The sequence below is a fragment of the Carassius carassius genome, chromosome 47 (genome assembly GCF_963082965.1).
Source record: "Carassius carassius chromosome 47, fCarCar2.1, whole genome shotgun sequence".
Taxonomy (NCBI): domain Eukaryota; kingdom Metazoa; phylum Chordata; class Actinopteri; order Cypriniformes; family Cyprinidae; genus Carassius; species Carassius carassius.
The window spans coordinates 2782501-2801086 of NC_081801.1; the positions used below are offsets into that span (position 1 = coordinate 2782501).

Below are 18586 nucleotides of genomic sequence, written 5' to 3' on the forward strand. Positions count from 1 at the left end.
TCGTTTCAGAAGGAAGGCGTAACGCTCTCTGTTTCTGTGTTTCTATGTCAGGGTGTTATAGGAGCTCCTGGTCCTCCTGGTGTACCTGGATTGATTGTAAGTGAAATGGTTTACTTAAATTTATTTCAGAGACAGATTTGTGCCCAGAAGTGAACTAAATCTGACAAAATGAGGCATCCAGAGATGTCCTTGAAAAATGCTTCATGCATCATGAATAAGGTTTTTGTGTGAATGTAAGGAATTTACGCTCAGTTAGAGTGACCAGATGATCTTAGGGAGAAAAACTGAGGCAGATCAGGGATGTAGAGCTTGAGATTATATGCAGGTGGAATGCCATCTATATTTGTTTAAAATTTATGGAGGTTATGCAGAATATAGGAAACCAAAGAAACATTACATTAAAAATGGGTTTGATGCAATTGAAATTCAGCTAACCTAGACCTGGACTAACAATTGATATTAAAATTCAACACAGCACAACTTTTTTTTTTTTTTTTTTTTTTTAAGAATTAAGAATTTTTTAAAGAAATGAATTCCCTTTTTCAGCAAGGATGCATTAAATTGTGTCAGTAAATTCCCCAAAAATATAAAGCAGCACAACAGTTTTCAACATTGATAATAATCAGAAATGTTTCTTCATCAGCAAATCACCATATTAGAATGATTTCTGAAGATCATGTGACACTGAAGACTGGAGTAAGTTCAGGTTTGCCATTACAGGAATAAATTACATTTTAAAATATATTCAAGAAGACAACAGTTATTTGAAATAGTATTTTTATTTTTATTTTTTACTGTATTTTTGATCAGATAAATGCAGCCTTGGTGAGTTGAAGTGTCTTTCAGAAACCACAAAACTTCTGATCTATAGTTTTGCAATCAAATGAAAGTTTTAAATAATTTCAGTATAAATCACATCTCACCTATAATATTGTCACTGATGTCAGATATGGTTTGTTAGAGTGTGATTTTATCAGGATGTCTGGTCACCCAGTGGTCAGTGTTTCTGTTCTTGTAGTACAGCTGAAATCAGTTTGACCTGAACAGCATGATGTGTAAATAAGATCCACATTTGCTTTCACAAATGTTGATAGTATTTGTTCTTTCGGTTTGTACTTGGGTGAGTGCCGTGAGATCATGTGCTCCCTAAAGCCACTCTTAAAATGTTTTACTTCAATAAAACTCAGAATATTTATCAGATGAAGTTTTATAAGTAAGATCCTCTTCAAACTGGACGTTTAAAAGCACATGCAGCACTCATTCCCGTCTCTTCTCCAGGGTGATATGGGCCCTGTCGGCATAATCGGTTTGCCAGGACCAGATGGACTGAAAGTAAGTCATGCACATATGTACCCAACACATATCTCCATCACTCACAGCCACCTTAGCATATATGTTTGTCTGTGTGTGTGTTCCAGGGCGTCCCAGGGAACATGGGCGAGCCCGGACTGAAAGGTGATAAGGTGATCTGAATACTCTGTTATTGGCCTGTTTTACAGCAGCATGCGATGGGAATTCTGTCTTCCCATTGGCCACCCTGTGTTACACGTGTTTTAAAAGCTCCAGTCTTAAGTAGCAAGTAGTCAAAGATGTTTAATTTTGATTAGTCAGAACAAAATAAGAAATTTGGGTAGAGTTCTATTTAAGGTACAAACACTAACAGCTTTTCTCTGTTAGTCTGCGAGAGAGAGTTACTTCCAGGTTCAATACCTTGAAACAGCTTTAAGGCATAATGTTGATTATAATGGTCAATAATTTTGTTAATAAATAAATACATTTATAATTAATAAACAGTGTTTGTTTATTTATTTATTTATGCAAAATATGCTAAATTCTATTGACAGCTTTCATAGCGAAATGTTGATCATAATGGTCAATAATTTAGTTTTTTTTATTAATAAACAAAGGCATACATACTGTGCATTTTTAATAATAAACTATATTTATTCATTTATTAAAGCAATGTACGTTAAACTATCTACAGCTTTTATGACATTATATTATGTTAGTCAAATGTTTTTTAAATTATTTAATTATTTATTTATTTTCAGGAAAAATGTGTCAATATTTGTATTAAATAAATGCACATATATTGGAAGTCTAATGATATTATGGTATATTATTGATTATTATTCCAGTCAGTGATTTAGATTTTTAATAAATACATTTTTAATAAATTAACATTTATTTAAAGAAAATGTATTTTCAAATAAATAATAATATCAAAAATAAATGCACAAACATTGGAAGTCTACAGGAAGCATTAAAAGTGGAAATGTAAAGCTTGCATTTTTCACTTGCCCTCACTTAACCATCATGCTTCCTCACTTTCTCTGGTGTCTTTTCTGACTTTGACTCACATCACAACTTGTTTCTCACTTTTTTTCTCTTTAACTTTTTCTCTCTCAGGGTGATGTCGGGTTTCCCGGAGAGCAAGGGGATATTGGGTTCCCAGGAGACAAGGTATACCTTTCATTTCCCGTCAAATACACATTGGCACACCGGGACGTCCAGTCGTCTGATGTTTTGATTAGATCTGACTTTCTAATTGCCCCAATGTTAGAGCTTTCATAGACAGCTACACAAGCACTCATGCTCTTGAAGAAGCGTTTGTGCTAATATAATTAATATATAATGGTGTGCATTTATATATATTTGTTTCAGGGTGTGCAGGGTTTGCCAGGCTTACCAGGACCTCGTGGAAAACCAGGACCCCAGGTTTGTTTCTTATGTGTTTTGTATTTCTTTAAAAGAATAGCTCACTCAGACTGAAAGTTCTGTCATCATTTACTCTGCTCTTTTACACATTGTTCCATGGAAGTGAATGACTCACCTAGTTCTGTGTAACACAAAAGCAACAATTCTGCAGAATTGTATCACTGGCCTTTTCTGTGTAATTAGTTCCCATGAGGACTGATGTTTTCTAGCTTCAAAAAAAGTCTAAAAAGCACTCTGTAGTTTTCCCTGTTACTTGTGTGCTGTCTTCAAAGTCACTATGTTCTTCTGAGCTCGTATAGAATCACACATGTAGGATGAGCAGTGTGGTGCTTTTTACATCCTTTTTGAAGCATGAAATCCTCATTCGTCAATCAAATGTAATTGCATGTGAAAGAGCAACTTTACATTTATTCAAAAAAACATTTTTATGTTCTATATGGAAGCTGTATTTGGGAAATCTGCATATGCATACGTTCTATGATGTTCATAGTGGGTTTTTTAGTTCGCAATTCTGAAAACGTATAACTGTAAATGTGTGTTTTTAATACGGGTTTAAAGGCTTTAAAGTTGCCCTGATAATGCATTGCATGGTTTTTAACTTCAAACTCACAACCTGTCATTTTGTTGCTAAATATATGTATTTTTTTATTGTTTCCTGGAATAGCATAAAGAAGATTAATCTTTCCTTTAAAATAATATATTTTTTACCCATAATCATGTATTAAAAGCTAAATAAAATCCATACAAACTTCAGTTTCTGCGAAAGTATTTCTTTTTCTGATTTTGTTGATTTGTGCAAAAGTTTTTATTCAGTCATCGAATAACCTTAAAGTAATCACAAATTCCAGGATTAATTTTCTAATATGCACAAAATATTAACATTAAAACAAAACATTACATATAACACTCCTTACATCATTTATCTGAGAACACATGCATGTTTTATATCAGAAATTGTCCAATCATCAACAGTGTATGGGGATCCAGAGTACAATATCTAAGTTTAACGTAAAAATCTTCAGTTTTTTTGATTATGTGTGTATTTGTGTGTTTTAAAGGGCAAGACAGGAGAAAGAGGGCCCAGTGGATTAGCAGGCCCTCCAGGACCCGAGGTATGAATCAACATAACCATAAAACACTGATGATTGCACCAGTTTGTTCTATTGGTGATGTCATCAAATACAACTGATGCTGATTGGCTGATGTTCTCATTGAGGTACGGTTAATCCTTCACAGGGTTTCCCTGGCGACATCGGAAAACCTGGACTCAATGGACCCGAGGGCCCAAAGGTGTGTTACTTATAAGGACAAACAAGTGTTTTTTGTGTATTCATATATTTGCAACTTCATGCAGTTGACAAATGTTTTCTTCATAGGGTAAGCTTGGAGACAGAGGTCTACCTGGACCTCGTGGAGTGGCTGGACGAGAGGTGTGTGTGTTATTGATAAGCTATAAACGTCTTGTGAGAATGCAATGAGTTAATCTTGATTTTAATTTGTAGGGTGATGAGGGTCCTGTAGGACCACCGGGGCCAATAGGACTCGAGGTGAGTTGTGAATCTGAATATGAAATCACGCTGTTTTTGCTGGTTGTTTGCTGGCTAGTGTGATTTAAAAAAATTTTTTTTTTAATGTATATCGTAAATGTTTAATTTTGATGTTGTATTAGAGGTTTTAAAGTTGCAATCGATGATTGTATTGAATTTGTTAATTTTAGACTGTTGTAAAAGAAATTTTTTGAGTGAATGGCTGTCACAAAAATCTATAAATTTTGTATGCTTTTTTTATGAAAAATATTTGTTTTCTTCCGATTTATGGTTAAAAAATGTATTTCGTAATGATTTATTGTATTTTTTATTAAAGTTTTTGTTTAATAATTTTTATGTAAAACACTGAATTACCGCTTTTTATGAAATGTGCTCTATAAAAAAATAAATAATAATAATTTCAATAGCACATTGAGATCATGTGACGTTCTCATTACAAATAGGTTCCATTCTCTTTATGCAAAATGCTATTTATTTTTCTCTTTCTGGTGCAGTCAGTCGTCATCTTTCGTCTTATAACAAATCTTTTATAAAAGGTTTTTTGTTTAAATGTATATTGGAAATGTGTGGTTTTGTTTATTCTAGAGGCCTTAAAGTTCCATTGATGATGGTATTGCCTTTGTTAATTTAAAGCTTTAAAGCTACAAATATAATTTTTTGGATGAAGTGACCTCAGAACTTATTAAAAATATTTTCTTTTTTATGCAAAATATACTTTTTTTAATGATTTGTGGTTGAAAAATGACCAAGAGTCCATTTTAATGTTCTGTTTGAGTAAAGCAAAATGTGTATTCACCCAACAAACCACAAGGTGGCGCAATGTGGGATTTCAATTTTGAATAGCTTTAATTATGTTCAATATATCAATGAATTATAGAGGCTGGGAATTTATTTTGTAAAAGACAAAAGGAATGAATAAATCCAACATTGTAAATCAGGGCGCTCAGGATCTGCTGCGATCGCCTCTGTATTACATAACATTCCCACTCTGTTTTTCCTCTTTTCTTTTCTTTCGTTCCAATTTTTTCTCATTTAACCAAACTCAGTGCTTCTCTGGCACAAACTCAGAACATTTCTGTATGTTCTCCATAATTCTGTCCTCAGACAGGTATCTGTTTTCCTCATCTCTCTCTGTGTCTCTATTGTGCGGTCAGTAATTGGAGAAGTCTTGGTGAGACTTTCAGTATGTTCTTGTTTGTGCTCTGACCGCAGAATTATGAATTATTTTCCAAGATTTAAGTCAAAGCAGTATTATAAAACACAACATTGGCATTACAAATGTCTGAAAGTAAATAGAACAAAAATTCAATCCAGTTAAATCATGTATTATATATTATATTTTCTGTGTAGCAGAATATTAAAATAATATTCTAAAATAAGTATTATAACTGTGGTTACAGTTATTAATTAGATTATACAATGCATTATAGGTTTATTCTAAGGCAAAATTAATGCATTATATATAAAGGTTTTACTATTATTTACTTAAATGTCTTTCTTTTTTATTGTATTTATTATTTATTTTTAGTCATTTTTGTAAAGCACGTTTTAATTACCACTCTGCATGAAATAATAATTTCATTGTAATGCATTATATATTTTCATAAAAAAGTTAAAATGCATTATATTTGCACATTTCTTTTTACTTATGAAACTGGTTGTTTGTCGTGTGTCTTGTGCATTACATTTTTTGTGTAACAATAAATAAGTATTATAATATATTATAAATGTATTATAATGAGATGAAACAATGCATTGTAAGGTGCATTACAAGGCATAATTAATGCATTAAAATAATTTTATAATGCATTATATCTAAAGGCTTCAAGTAAAGGGTTACCAATTGTTTAATTTTATTGCTTGTTTATTACTATTTTTAATAATTTTTAAAGCACTTTTTAATCATGATGTGTTAATATGAAGTGTGCCATTATTTATATATATATATATATATAATTTTAGGGGTGGCACGGTTCGCTGAAAAAACCCGTACCGTTCGGTTCACCACACACGGTTCGGTACACGCTGGGACCGCGGTTCAACTTAAATCCAAAGCATCTGTAATATGGTTTGCTATAAATAGCAGTTAATATATGTTTCTGTTGATGGATGCGCATTCTGGATTACCAGACATTACAACAATAGCGATGAGAAAAAAAAAACCCTGGACAAACCATTTACTCTTGATCAATGTGAATGAATATGAGCAGTAATTTATTCTGTCATCATCCAGGTGCTGAAAGCGTGCGCACAGAGGAGACCTGAACAGCACACGTTAATATGTATTTAAACTAAACTCATTTAAGCTTTGTCAGTTTAAACATTTAAGAGCCAAAGACGCGAGCTCGCGCGCGCAGTGAGAAGAATTGTGCATAACTTTAATAAAGAATAATCTTTAATTTATATAGTCCAATATGCAAAGCTGTTTTACATTTGATTACTTTATTAGTTTTCTGTACCTAAAAACATATGCTAGACCTGCCAAAAAAAAAACAACAACTGAAAATCACTGCTTATTGTTTGTATCTTTACTCCATTGTATTGTGTGTGCTGTTGCATGTAGTTGGATAGAATATTCTTCTTCTTTTTTTTTATTAGAAAGTATAGTTTTTCCATAAGCACATACCGAACTTTACCGAACAAAAAGTTGAACCGTGCCACCCCTAATATATATATATATATATATATATATATATATATATATATATATATATATATATATATATATTTCCAATAGTGCAACAGCAGAATTGGGATCCCATGGTGTTCTCATTACACAAAAGCTTCTTTCTGTTTATGCAAAATGCAGTTTCTTTTTTTTCTTCTGAAACTGTTTACATGTACAGTCTAGTCTCTCATCATTATTTGTCTCATAACAAATGGTCTCTTTTCTGTCTGTGTTTTTTTTTGTCAGGGTCTGATGGGCAGTCAGGGTTTCCCAGGGGCTGCTGGACCTGAAGGGGACAAAGTGAGAACATAAGAGGAATATAAACACACACAAATCTCCTCCACACACGCGGCCACTCAAACACTCTCTGATGTCTTTCAGGGCGAGCAGGGTGTCACAGGAAAGGCTGGACCCATGGGTGAGAGGGTGAGTACACAGACTGAGTTATGACCTTTAACCACACTTTGACCCTCACACTGATGATGTTGTGTTTGTAGGGTCTCGTTGGCTTCATCGGTCCTGCAGGGGAGACTGGACTCGCTGGAGAGAAGGTAAGACACACCTGAGAGCAGCAAATCGGCATATTAGATTAATTTCTGAAGATCATGTGACACTGAAGACTGGAGAAATGTTGCTGAAAATACATCTTTGATCACAGGAATAAATTACATTTTACAATATATACATATAGAAAACAGTTCTTTTAAATTGTAATTATATTTCACAATATAACTGTATTTTTTTATTAAAAAAAATAAATGCAGCCTTGGTGACCAGAAGAGACTTCTTTCAAAAACATCAAAAAATTATTTGAGCCGTAATGTAAATGTTGTTTTATGTGATTTATTTAGGGTGATCGTGGAGAGGTGGGATTGCCCGGACCTCCAGGAGAGAAAGGATCTACGGTACGGCACACATACAACAAAATACTGCACATAAATTCTCAGCGTGCACTTCCTCCCTTATTCTCGCAATTATAAAACAGAAAGTTCAACAGTCCATTATAGAAAAATGGCACACTTCCTTCAAGCTACTCAGCAAATGTCAAATGTTTGGACAAAAGGTTATGGCAAAATGAATTATTCAGAATGTGTTATTTAACTTGCAATCTGCAAAGGAGTAGAAAATTTGGAAATCAGGATTAGGCATAAAATAATGTCTTCAGAATCATTCATGCTTGTGAAAATTGTGAGAATTGAACAAACAGTTGTAATCTGTTCAGATTCAGACAGGGAGCGTATCTGTGTATCAGTTTTCTGCTGATTAAGGAATAAAACAAGACTTCATCACCTTAAAAAATGATCGTCAAAAGCAAAAATGATACGAAATCCATAAGATTTTGTGAGAAAGAGTGGCATGACTAAGCCAAAACAGACACTATTTTTGAATCAGCAGCCCAAAATTAGTAAGCATCAATTATTTGATTTCATTCAGCAGATATCATGCAGGGTGGTGTAATTATGCCGTGCTATAGAAAATATGCTGTAATCTCTAAATCATTTGTAATATTTTATGCAGTACAAAATAAAATGTAATATTTTGTAATGCATTTTATAATATGTTTTACATGTTTCTCATCACTTACAGGGGCACCCAGGAACCCCTGGAGAGAGCGGCCCACCAGGACCCCCAGGCAGTCCAGTAAGTCGTCAAAAAGCTGATGGTTGTATCCCGGGCTTCACCTGCTGTCGTTAGATCACCGTGCTGTCGCTCAGCTGTCAGACACCTCTGTGTAACGTTCTGTGCTTACAGTTTAGATGGACAAAACAAACACACACTCTTAGTGGCAGTGAGAGAGACAGGAGCCTGTCTGCCTGACATTAATCCCCAAAAAAGAGAAAAGAAACACAATTGTGTACACGTAAATGGTCTCTTTTTTTTTTATAGGGCCAACCGGGATCACATGGACCCATCGGCATTAGAGGACCTAAAGGAAGACGGGTAAGTCATTTGGGCATCAGAAGTGTGTAAGCATGTGGAATTTAGCTTTTATCTTTAGTAAAAGAGGACAGGGACTGAACCAGTGGCCTTCTGATTACCAACCACCACACAGAACCATTTCTGTTATAGTTACTTGAACTGGTAGATTAGTTGATTAAATAGTTAGTAGACTGATAGCCTAGTTAAAGGGTTAGGTAACCCAAAAATGAAAATTAGCCTGTAAATGACTCACCCTCGAGTCATGCTAGGTGTAGATGACTTTCTTCTTTCAGACGAATCCAGTCAGAGTTATATAAAAAAAATGGTCTGTGATCTTTCAAGCTGTTTAATGGCACTCGGCAGGTATTGCAGTGCATCTGTCCAAAAGAAGTGAAATAAAAAGTGCCCATCCATTAAAAAAGTGTCTCACACAGCTCTGGGGGTGAACATACTGTATGCCTCCTGTAGCGAATCAATGCGTTTTTGTAAGAAAAATATCACGGAAATAGTTTGGGAGCATGATGTATGAGGTGAGCATTGCACATGCGCCAGTGAGTATCATGAAAACCAATGTTTTTTAAAAGTTTCCTTCCTTTAGCAAAGGAAAACCTCTTGGCTTATATCAAACTCCTCCAAAATTCTTCTTAACAAATCCTCATTTTGTACTTCCAACCAGTGACCGTTGTTTTGGCTTGATCTCTCCCCTTCACTTCCGTGTTCGTCACTTCTGAGCGGCACAAGCACAACGCTGACACCCTTACATCATCTTCCCGGAGATGCTTCCGTGTACAACTGTTGGTGCAAGCTACATTAAATTGATTATTACGTTTTGAATATGGATATTTTTCTTACAAAAATACATGGATTCATTACAGGAGGCATACAGTATGTTCACCCCCAGAGCTGTGTGAGACACTTTTTTTTTAAGGATGGGCACTTTTTATTTCACTTCTTTTGGACTGATGCAGTGCAGCACCTGCTGAGTGCCATCAAACAGCTTGAAAGATCAAAGACCATTTTTAATATAACTCCGACTGGATTCGTCTGAAAGAAGAAAGTCATATACTACTAGGATTACTTAAGGGTGAGTAATTTATGGTCTTATTTTCATGTTTGGGTGAACTAACCCTTTAAGTTATCTGATATCTTGAAATAGTATTTTAGTTAGTAAAACTGGTAGTTAGTCGTCCAGTAAATTGATTTTTATTAAATTAAATTAAATTAAATTAAATTTAATTTAATTTAATTTAATTTAATTTAATTTAATTTAATTTAATTTAATTTAATTTAATTTAATTTAATTTAATTTAATTTAATTATTAAAAATTAACTAGGCTAGTTAAGTTATCTGATATTATCTTTTTATCTGACAGATTCTTTGTTAGTTAGTTGGTTGGTTAGTTAGTCGTCCGATAGATAGATAGATAGATAGATAGTTAAACTGGTTGGCAAGTTAAATAGTCCAAAAGATAGATTCTTAGTTAATTAGTTAGACCATCTGATAGATCTTTATTAGTTAGTTAATCTGATAAATAAATTCTTGTTAGTTAAACTGGTGGATTAGTTATTAGTTAGTAGTTATTTATCAAATAGATACACGTGGTAAGTGCTCTCATAATATGAGCAACACATTTTTTCCAGCAAGATGAAAACATTTAAACTTTTCAAAATGCCACAAGTGCACCATGTATCATGTGACAAGAACCAACCAATCAGCTTCACTCTTTCCTTAACAACATTGAAATTTCAGTCAAGATGGAGGAACAGCTGTTCATAACTACAGCGAAACCCATTTTTAAAATGCATATACTAGTAGAGCTACTACTAGTGATTTACAGTGCTGGAAATACATTTATCCTGTGCTGAAACTTTTGCATTGTCATGGCGAGTGCACGTCATGTGCTTATCAATAGCAGACGCAACGGGGCATGTGATCGGCCCCCAGTCAGTTAAACTGACTGTATGTTAGTCATTTGATTAGATTCTTTGTTAGTTAATCTGATAGGCTAGTTAGTCATGCGATAGATAGATTGTTATTTAGAACTAGTTATTTAGTCAGGTAGTTAGTTAAACTGGTAGACTAGTCAAATAGATAGATCACACACATGGGAAATGTTTTCCATTAACAGACAGAATCAACATGAATTACGGGAGAGAAGACTGAGCAGAGGGATGCAATGGAAACAAACTTAGGAGAGTCTCTGTGCCGCTGTCTGGTCTTAGTTAGAGTCCGTAAATCAAGTTGTTTTCCTGATGATTCGGTGATTCAGTGGCGATGATTTAACCCCGTTTTTTGTTTCCTGTCTTCGTCACTGAGAAGTTGAATGGGCCAAAACAGCATAGAGTGAATGTGATGCACTGACAATGACTGAAGAGTCATTATACATCAATGTCTTTATTTAAAACAGATGAAAATATATCTTTCAAAAAACACTTTATACAGGTAAAGGTGAAACTGTAACCAGTTCTTTAGTGGTAGAAAAATGCATTATTTATTATGCATGCATTGTGTATAATATTTTGTGTTGTTTTGTTTTAGTTTTTATGCCCTCTTGCAACTTTTTAGTGGTATTTGCAAAAGAAAGTATTACTATTACTGTAGATATCTAAACAAAATCCTAACTCCTTTATTTAAATAAAGTCCCATAGACTTTATACTTCATAGACTTTGTTTCATAGACTCTCTGAAGGCTAGGCCTGTGATTCTGACCTATTTTCTGTATATTTAGTGTTCAAGTTCTGTTTAATGTCCTAAGTTCCTGGCAATAAAGGCTTTTCTGTGACAAGTTCAATATGGTATCAGCTCAATGGAAAGACATGCACTAACATTCCTTGTGACTGGATGTTTCTCTGTATTTGAAGCACACAAATGAAAACCGGATTTACTCTGGTTAGATAACAACACGTGGGATATGCAGAAAGACATCACTGTGGCACTAATAGGTGCTGAGAAGTAATGAGCCACTTTGTTTTCTATGGTTTATGGATGTATAACAGGATGGCCAGAATATTAATAACAGTAGTAACTCATATGACGTATTCCACATATTTTACTGAGTACCTTCAACTCCTCCAGTGTGTGTGAGAGAGTAAAACAGAGAGTGTGTGCCATCTGGAAGAGACTGTGTGATGATATTGTTTCAACAGTCTGATGATTTTTGGCTGGACGCACACACCATAAGTTAGTGTTATTATCAGCGCACACACGCATTCTTCGAGAGGGAGCGAACGAGTGTCTGGTCTTTTGATGAAGTCCTTGTGTTCAGATCTCTTCAGATTTCATAGGTGAGCCAAACCGCTGTTTGTGATAGCGAATATTTGTGTGCATCGAGAGTTGCAACATAGTTCTGTGTCATGCTTAGCCCCTCAAGAGCCTCTTAAACATTGACCTACATGCACAACCCCAAATATCCCAACATATCCCACAAATCCTAAATCTACAGTATGGCTCCCCCTAGTGTTTGAGGATATACTTCCGGATTTAAAGTGAGTGTTTGCATTCTGCCATACGAATCATTTTTGCATTACATTTGACGTCACAAGATGGCTTAGATCATGAATATTATTTAGATTATGCTCAAATTTTAAAATGATTAATTTATTATTTAAAAAAATAGACATGTAAGTAATACAATGATTCAGTGAGTATATCCAAGTGCAATTTCTTTACGATAACACTCAGTGTTATTTTAGTATTATTTATATACTATAGTATTTATTAATAATTTCAGGAAGCTTTTATTTTTAAGTTTAGTTTTAATAATTTTGTACTTTTGTTATTTTTTTATATGAGTTTTAGTTAAGTCATTTTAGTACTTCGACTTCAACTTATTTTAGTTAGTTGCCAAGGTAACATTTTTCAATTTTTGTTTTTCATCTAATATTTATGTTTTATATTATTTCAGCTTTATTTCATTTGACACAAGCAATTTTTTATAGTTTTGGTTTTAGTTTAACAATTACAACAATAGAACTATAACAAGTCGAAATATAAAATGCTAACTAATTAAAACATTTCATCAGGTTTTGTCATAAAAAGTTCTACAACACAGTGATTTGATGGAGCATTCATTCTTGTTGAGCAACTCAGTTTAATTTAATAAAAGTTCTATAAAATGATTAAAGACAATGCATTCAACCTGACCATTCAAGTTTGACCAAAAGTAAGCTATCATGTGATCTCCTTCTTAATTCTAATTATTTAATTATTATTGTTATTATTAGTGTTCCTGTAGCGCAAGTGGTAGAGCATTGCATTGCAAGCGCAATGTTGGGGGTTTGAATCCCAGGGAACACATGTTAGGAAAAATTGTTAGCCTAAATGCAATGTTAGTTGCTTTGGATAAAAGCGTCCGCTAAATGCATACATTTAATTTAATTTAATTTTACTGCCAAAGTTCACAAGAGCTCAGGGTTTTTGTGTGTCCTTTTATGTACTGATTAGCGCCTCTGTTTTAGGGTCCTAGAGGTCCGGACGGTATGCCAGGCGAACTCGGCTCCGAGGGCAAAAAGGTAAAGGCCACTGTACTTCAGAGCTCACCTAGTGACCAAAAATAAATTCTGTACACGAATTCATGTCTCCTCACAGGGTCTTGATGGTCCTCCAGGAAAAATCGGTTTCTCGGGACAAGCGGTAAAAACAGTTTTCACATTCTCTTTGTGATTGTGTTTCTACAGTACAGTTTCTACATGTCCCTCTGATCTTTTCTATCGTAACAGTCTCTATGTCTGTCCAATCACTTCAGGGCAAGATCGGGGAGCCTGGGGAGGCGGGGCCAAAGGGATTCCCGGTTAGTTTCTCTATTGAAATGTATATACTGTATTTTTAGGACTGTTCCTTAAAAATGTATGTAATAATATATGTTAAATGTAGAGCACATGCCATAGATACAATGCAGCTCAATTTGTGTCACGGGACAAAATATAAAAATGTTAAGAAAAAAACTGAACAATAAATTACAAATAAATTATTCATTAAAATATGTTATTCTAACAATACTCTTTTTTATGTTCATTTATTATTTATGATTTATTATCAGATTAATCATTGATTTATTTACTTGTTCTGTAGGGCATTCAAGGGCCATCCGGGGCTACAGGAGACAAAGGAATCGCAGGGGAGCCAGTGAGTGATGCTTTATTTCTGTTCTCCACACAGAAACATTTTCCAATGTCTTTTTATGTAAACTGAGAGCTGGAAATCTACTTTACGTCCTCTGGGTGTTGAGCAACTCTAGAAGATGAGTTTTGAGCACTGTGTATTTCTGTCTCCTTCAGCCCTGAAATATATAGAATAATGTGATTTTCATGACCGAGTCATGACTCTTCTTGGCATTCAGTTGTCATATGTAGTTTGTTAAATGTTTGTGATTATGTAGCTGTAAAATGTAAGTAAGATTTGCCGTAGTTTTGTAATGTACACACACATCCGCTTCACAGTTTAAGAATTTGGCTTCAGATAATAGGAGATTGTAATGTTGAAATGTGTTTGTATTGTTGATAAATGATTTGTTTGTTTGGGATCAGGGACTTCCAGGGCCGCCAGGAACACTTGGGCCTACCGGAAATCCAGGGCCGAAGGTAAAACACTCCACACATACACAAACTCTGCTGCTTCTGTCTGTTTAGGTTTCCTTGATTGTGAATGATACTGAGATTAAAATGATTACCCTGTTTAATCCTATTTACTCCCCTTTTCATTCTTTAATTGATTAATTAAATTAATTTTAGGCCATTAATCCATCTGTTTTGGCTAAAAAAGACATGAAATAAAAAAAAGTGTGCTATCCCTTCCCTCAGGGCCCTGCGGGAAAAGTTGGCGACCTTGGACTTCCAGGAGAACCTGGAGAAAAGGTGGGGAAAGTGCTGGCTCTTTACACTTTGGAGTCTTGTTACCTTAAAAGCATTAGATGCATAAATCCAGTGTCCAAAACGAACAGCATTTATTTGAATCAGAATTCTCATGTAATATTATAAATGTCATCACTCTCAGTGTAAATCAGTTGAATGCGTCCATGCTGAATAAATGTATTAATTTTCCAAACTTTTGAATGTTAGCATATCATGGTTTACACAAGAATATCAATCAGTAAAAACTCTTTTCAACATTTATAATAATCAGAAATATTTCTTGAGCAGCAAATCAGCATATTAGAATAATTTCTTCTGATGAATGATAACTAGTTAAGTGTTTAAATGATTAACTAACTTGGCTGTTGGAGTCTGGGCTTAGTTATTATTTATTTATTTTAAAATGACATGAGACTTTGTGATTTCCATCACTTGCCATACTTCATAGTCATTTTATAATAAATTCAAAAGTAAGAGGTGAGAAAACTAGGGAGTTGAAATTGCAACTGAGCAAATGGGTGATCCTCTGCTGCCATCTACTGGATATAATGGTCATTTCATGTCATTTTCATTTTAAGTGTTTGTTTTCCATCAAGATGCAAATTCTTCTTCATGAATAAAAGTCAACATTTAAAGCAAATTTTGGCAGAGTTATACAATATAAAAAAAATGCTTTACATTTTAATATTTAAAAAAAAAATATTGAGTTTTTTTTTTTGGGGGGGGGGGGCATCCCTATTAATCATTCCATATGTATATTATTTATATATGCTTATTTATTAAGCTTATTTTTTTTGTCTATTTTATGTGTATTGAACTAAATAGAAAATAACAAATAAAGGCTTTTAAACTACATTCAGATGTTCTTAATTTTAGCAGCAGGGGTTTGGAAAAGTTCCATACAACACTATTAAATAAATCGAAAATAACAGCCCATATGACATTTAGTTTGACTACTGGAGATTGCTAATCAGCAATTTCCTCCTTTTCCTGCCCATTTGTTGGGGAAAACACTACATTTTTAAGAGCTGTAGGCTCTATTTTTTACTCTATTCATGAAAAGAGCCTGACATTAGTGTTAACCCATTTCCCATAATTTTCTTGCTTGAGGTGCTATTATGCTGCGCTAAATAACTGTTGCTAAATTCTCTTTTTGTTGGCAGTTCAAGGCCCCATTGAGTTTCTGTAATGTGTAATGCTATTGGCAGACCCAGATGTGCTGTCACACATCATTGGTTATAATTGATGTTTGCCTGACTCGACTTATGTAATTAAATAAAAAGAATGTGAACTTATAATAAAGAATTAAAACAACCTGTGTGTTTGGACTCTTATTATGTTTTTTTATTGCTTTTGCAGGGGTCACTTGGGCCTGCGGGGAATGCTGGGGCAACAGGACTGCTCGGAACAAGGGTGTGTGTTCAATATGTCTGTGAAACATTGATTTGATGTGTATGAATGCACAAAAACAACACTCATTTTATCATGTTTTTATTTGTTTGATACAGGGAGATCCAGGTTTAGAGGGAGAGGCTGGTCCGGCTGGCCCTGATGGTGCCAAGGTAATAAAATGTTCATAAGTATTCAAAAATACATGATTTAAATCTCTTAAATAATTGAAAGAACAAAAAAACATTTTGTACAGGGTGAAAAAGGCGACATGGGTGGAGAGGGCGAGCAAGGTGTCAGAGGTGACCCGGGAATCAAGGGGAAAGAAGGGCCCCCGGGCGACCCTGGGCTTACTGGCGACAGAGTGAGCGATGCAGGAGTGCACAAACAATATCACACTCATATTTTACTTTATACTTCAAAACATGTACTGCATACAAGGTTTTCAGTCAGTAAATAAAACAAGAGAACTAATTATGGGGAGTTTGGCGTTGTCACATAATAAAGGCATGTATATATTTATATTTTTATCAGCTTTGGATTCTGATCAGTTAAAACATATTTTTTTGCATTTTACATATGTCATCTATCACAAAAAACACTGGTGTTTTGTAGAATAAATTTGACAAATCTTAACAATTATGCCTAAACATGACCTACAAAAATTTGACCCCTCAAAAAATTATTTAATGGGAAAAAGCTGTTGCTTTTGTTATTAATTATCATATATTTTTAAATATATTTCTACTTCACTTTAATTTGTTTTTATTTTAGTTTTAGTAATTCAAGTAATCTCAACTTTGTGCTAAACTGTTTAGATTGCCTAATTTCTTTCTGGGACTTTTCCAGACCCTAACCCTTCCCTGAAAACTGCAGCTGTTAAGCCCCTTCTGAAAAAGAGCAATATTGATAACACCATTCTGAGCAATTATAGACCAATATCTAATTTTTCTTTTATAGGGAAAATTATAGAAAAGGTAGTTTATTATAAATAGAAACAAATACTTAAACTCAAATGGATAGCTGGACAATTTTCAATCTGGTTTCCGACCGCATCCCAGCAGAGAGACAGCACTCATTAAGATAATAAATGATATTCGCTTAAATTCTGATTCTGGCAAAATATCAGTGCTGGTATTACTAGATCTCAGTAATCTAGTCTCTAGTAATCTAATCTCAGAAGCTAGAGGTTATTATGTGAGTCTAAGAGAGCATACCGTAAGTCTAAGTGGACGTCCATGACATGTGGAGTCCCACAAGGCTCAATTCTTGCACCGCTCTTGTTTAGCCTGTATATGCTCCCACTAGGTTAAACAAGGAAAAAACTCATTGCATTTGGAAACAAAGATAAAGTTTTCAAGGTGAAACAACTAAAAATTAGTCAAACAACTAAAAATCAAGTCAGGAATCTTGGTTATATTCTGGAGACAGACCTTAGTTTCAGTAGTCAGGTCAAAGCAGTAACTAAATCAGCATACTATCATCTAAAAAACATTGCAAGAATTAGATGTTTTGTTCCCAGTCAAGACTTGGAGAAACTTGTTCATGCCTTTATCACCAGCAGGGTGGACTATTGTAATGGGCTCCTCACCGGCCTTCCCAAAAAGACCATTAGACAGCTGCAGCTCATCCAAAACGCTGCTGCCAGGATTCTGACTAGAACCAGAAAATCTGAGCATATCACACCAGTCCTCAGGTCCTTACACTGGCTTCCAGTTACATTTAGGATTGATTTTAAAGTACTTTTACTCGTTTACAATTCACTCAATGAGCTAGGACTGAAATACATAGCAGATATGTTCACTGAATATAAGCCTAACAGAGCACTCAGATCAATAGGATCGAGTCAGTTAGAAATACCAAGGGTTCACACAAAACAAGGGGAGTCCGCCTTTAGTTACTATGTTGCTCGCAGTTGGAATCAGCTTCCAGAAGAGATCAGATGTGCTAAAATATTAGCCACTTTTAATTCTAGACTTAAAACTCATCTGTTTAGATGTGCATTTATTGAATGAGCACTATGCGATGTCCGAACTGATTGCACTGTATTTTATGTATTGCAACAGTATTTTATGTAAAATCTTAATCTTAAATTCTTTTTAAGTCAACTTTTAAATAATTTTCAAAGTTTTTAAATTCCTTGTTTTATTTTTGTGATTATTTTTTTCATGATTATTTTACTTTCTTTTATGTAAAGCACTTTGAATTGTGCACAAAATAAGCTATATAAATAAACTTGCCTAAACTTTGTTTCAGTTAGCTTCCAAGGCAGGAGGTTAAATATTCTAGTTTTCTAAGTTTTTTTTATATGATATTATATTATATTATATTATATTATATTATATTATATTATATTATATTATATTATATTATATTATATTATATTATATTGTATTGTATTGTATTGTATTGTATTGTATTGTATTGTATTGTATTGTATTGTATTGTAACTTGTTTTTGTAGCTTTCCCTCATTTGTGCATGTGTGTTTTAAG

At 34.1% G+C, this 18586-nt stretch overlaps 1 protein-coding gene across 1 annotated transcript in view; it reads left to right on the forward strand.

Annotated features, from left to right (window-relative positions):
* The window catches only part of LOC132130576 (collagen alpha-1(XXVII) chain A-like), a 73366-nt gene that overhangs the window by 46414 nt on the left and 8366 nt on the right, over positions 1-18586 (forward strand). Inside the window, exons 14-37 of the mRNA XM_059542321.1 lie at positions 52-96; positions 1279-1332; positions 1419-1463; positions 2410-2463; positions 2665-2718; positions 3777-3830; positions 3955-4008; positions 4095-4148; positions 4221-4265; positions 7180-7233; positions 7315-7359; positions 7431-7484; positions 7785-7838; positions 8521-8574; positions 8821-8874; positions 13312-13365; positions 13442-13486; positions 13599-13643; positions 13925-13978; positions 14380-14433; positions 14653-14706; positions 16063-16116; positions 16212-16265; positions 16349-16456. Coding sequence (XP_059398304.1) covers positions 52-96; positions 1279-1332; positions 1419-1463; positions 2410-2463; positions 2665-2718; positions 3777-3830; positions 3955-4008; positions 4095-4148; positions 4221-4265; positions 7180-7233; positions 7315-7359; positions 7431-7484; positions 7785-7838; positions 8521-8574; positions 8821-8874; positions 13312-13365; positions 13442-13486; positions 13599-13643; positions 13925-13978; positions 14380-14433; positions 14653-14706; positions 16063-16116; positions 16212-16265; positions 16349-16456 — 1296 coding nt within the window. The remainder of the gene's footprint in view (positions 1-51; positions 97-1278; positions 1333-1418; positions 1464-2409; positions 2464-2664; positions 2719-3776; positions 3831-3954; positions 4009-4094; positions 4149-4220; positions 4266-7179; positions 7234-7314; positions 7360-7430; positions 7485-7784; positions 7839-8520; positions 8575-8820; positions 8875-13311; positions 13366-13441; positions 13487-13598; positions 13644-13924; positions 13979-14379; positions 14434-14652; positions 14707-16062; positions 16117-16211; positions 16266-16348; positions 16457-18586) is intronic.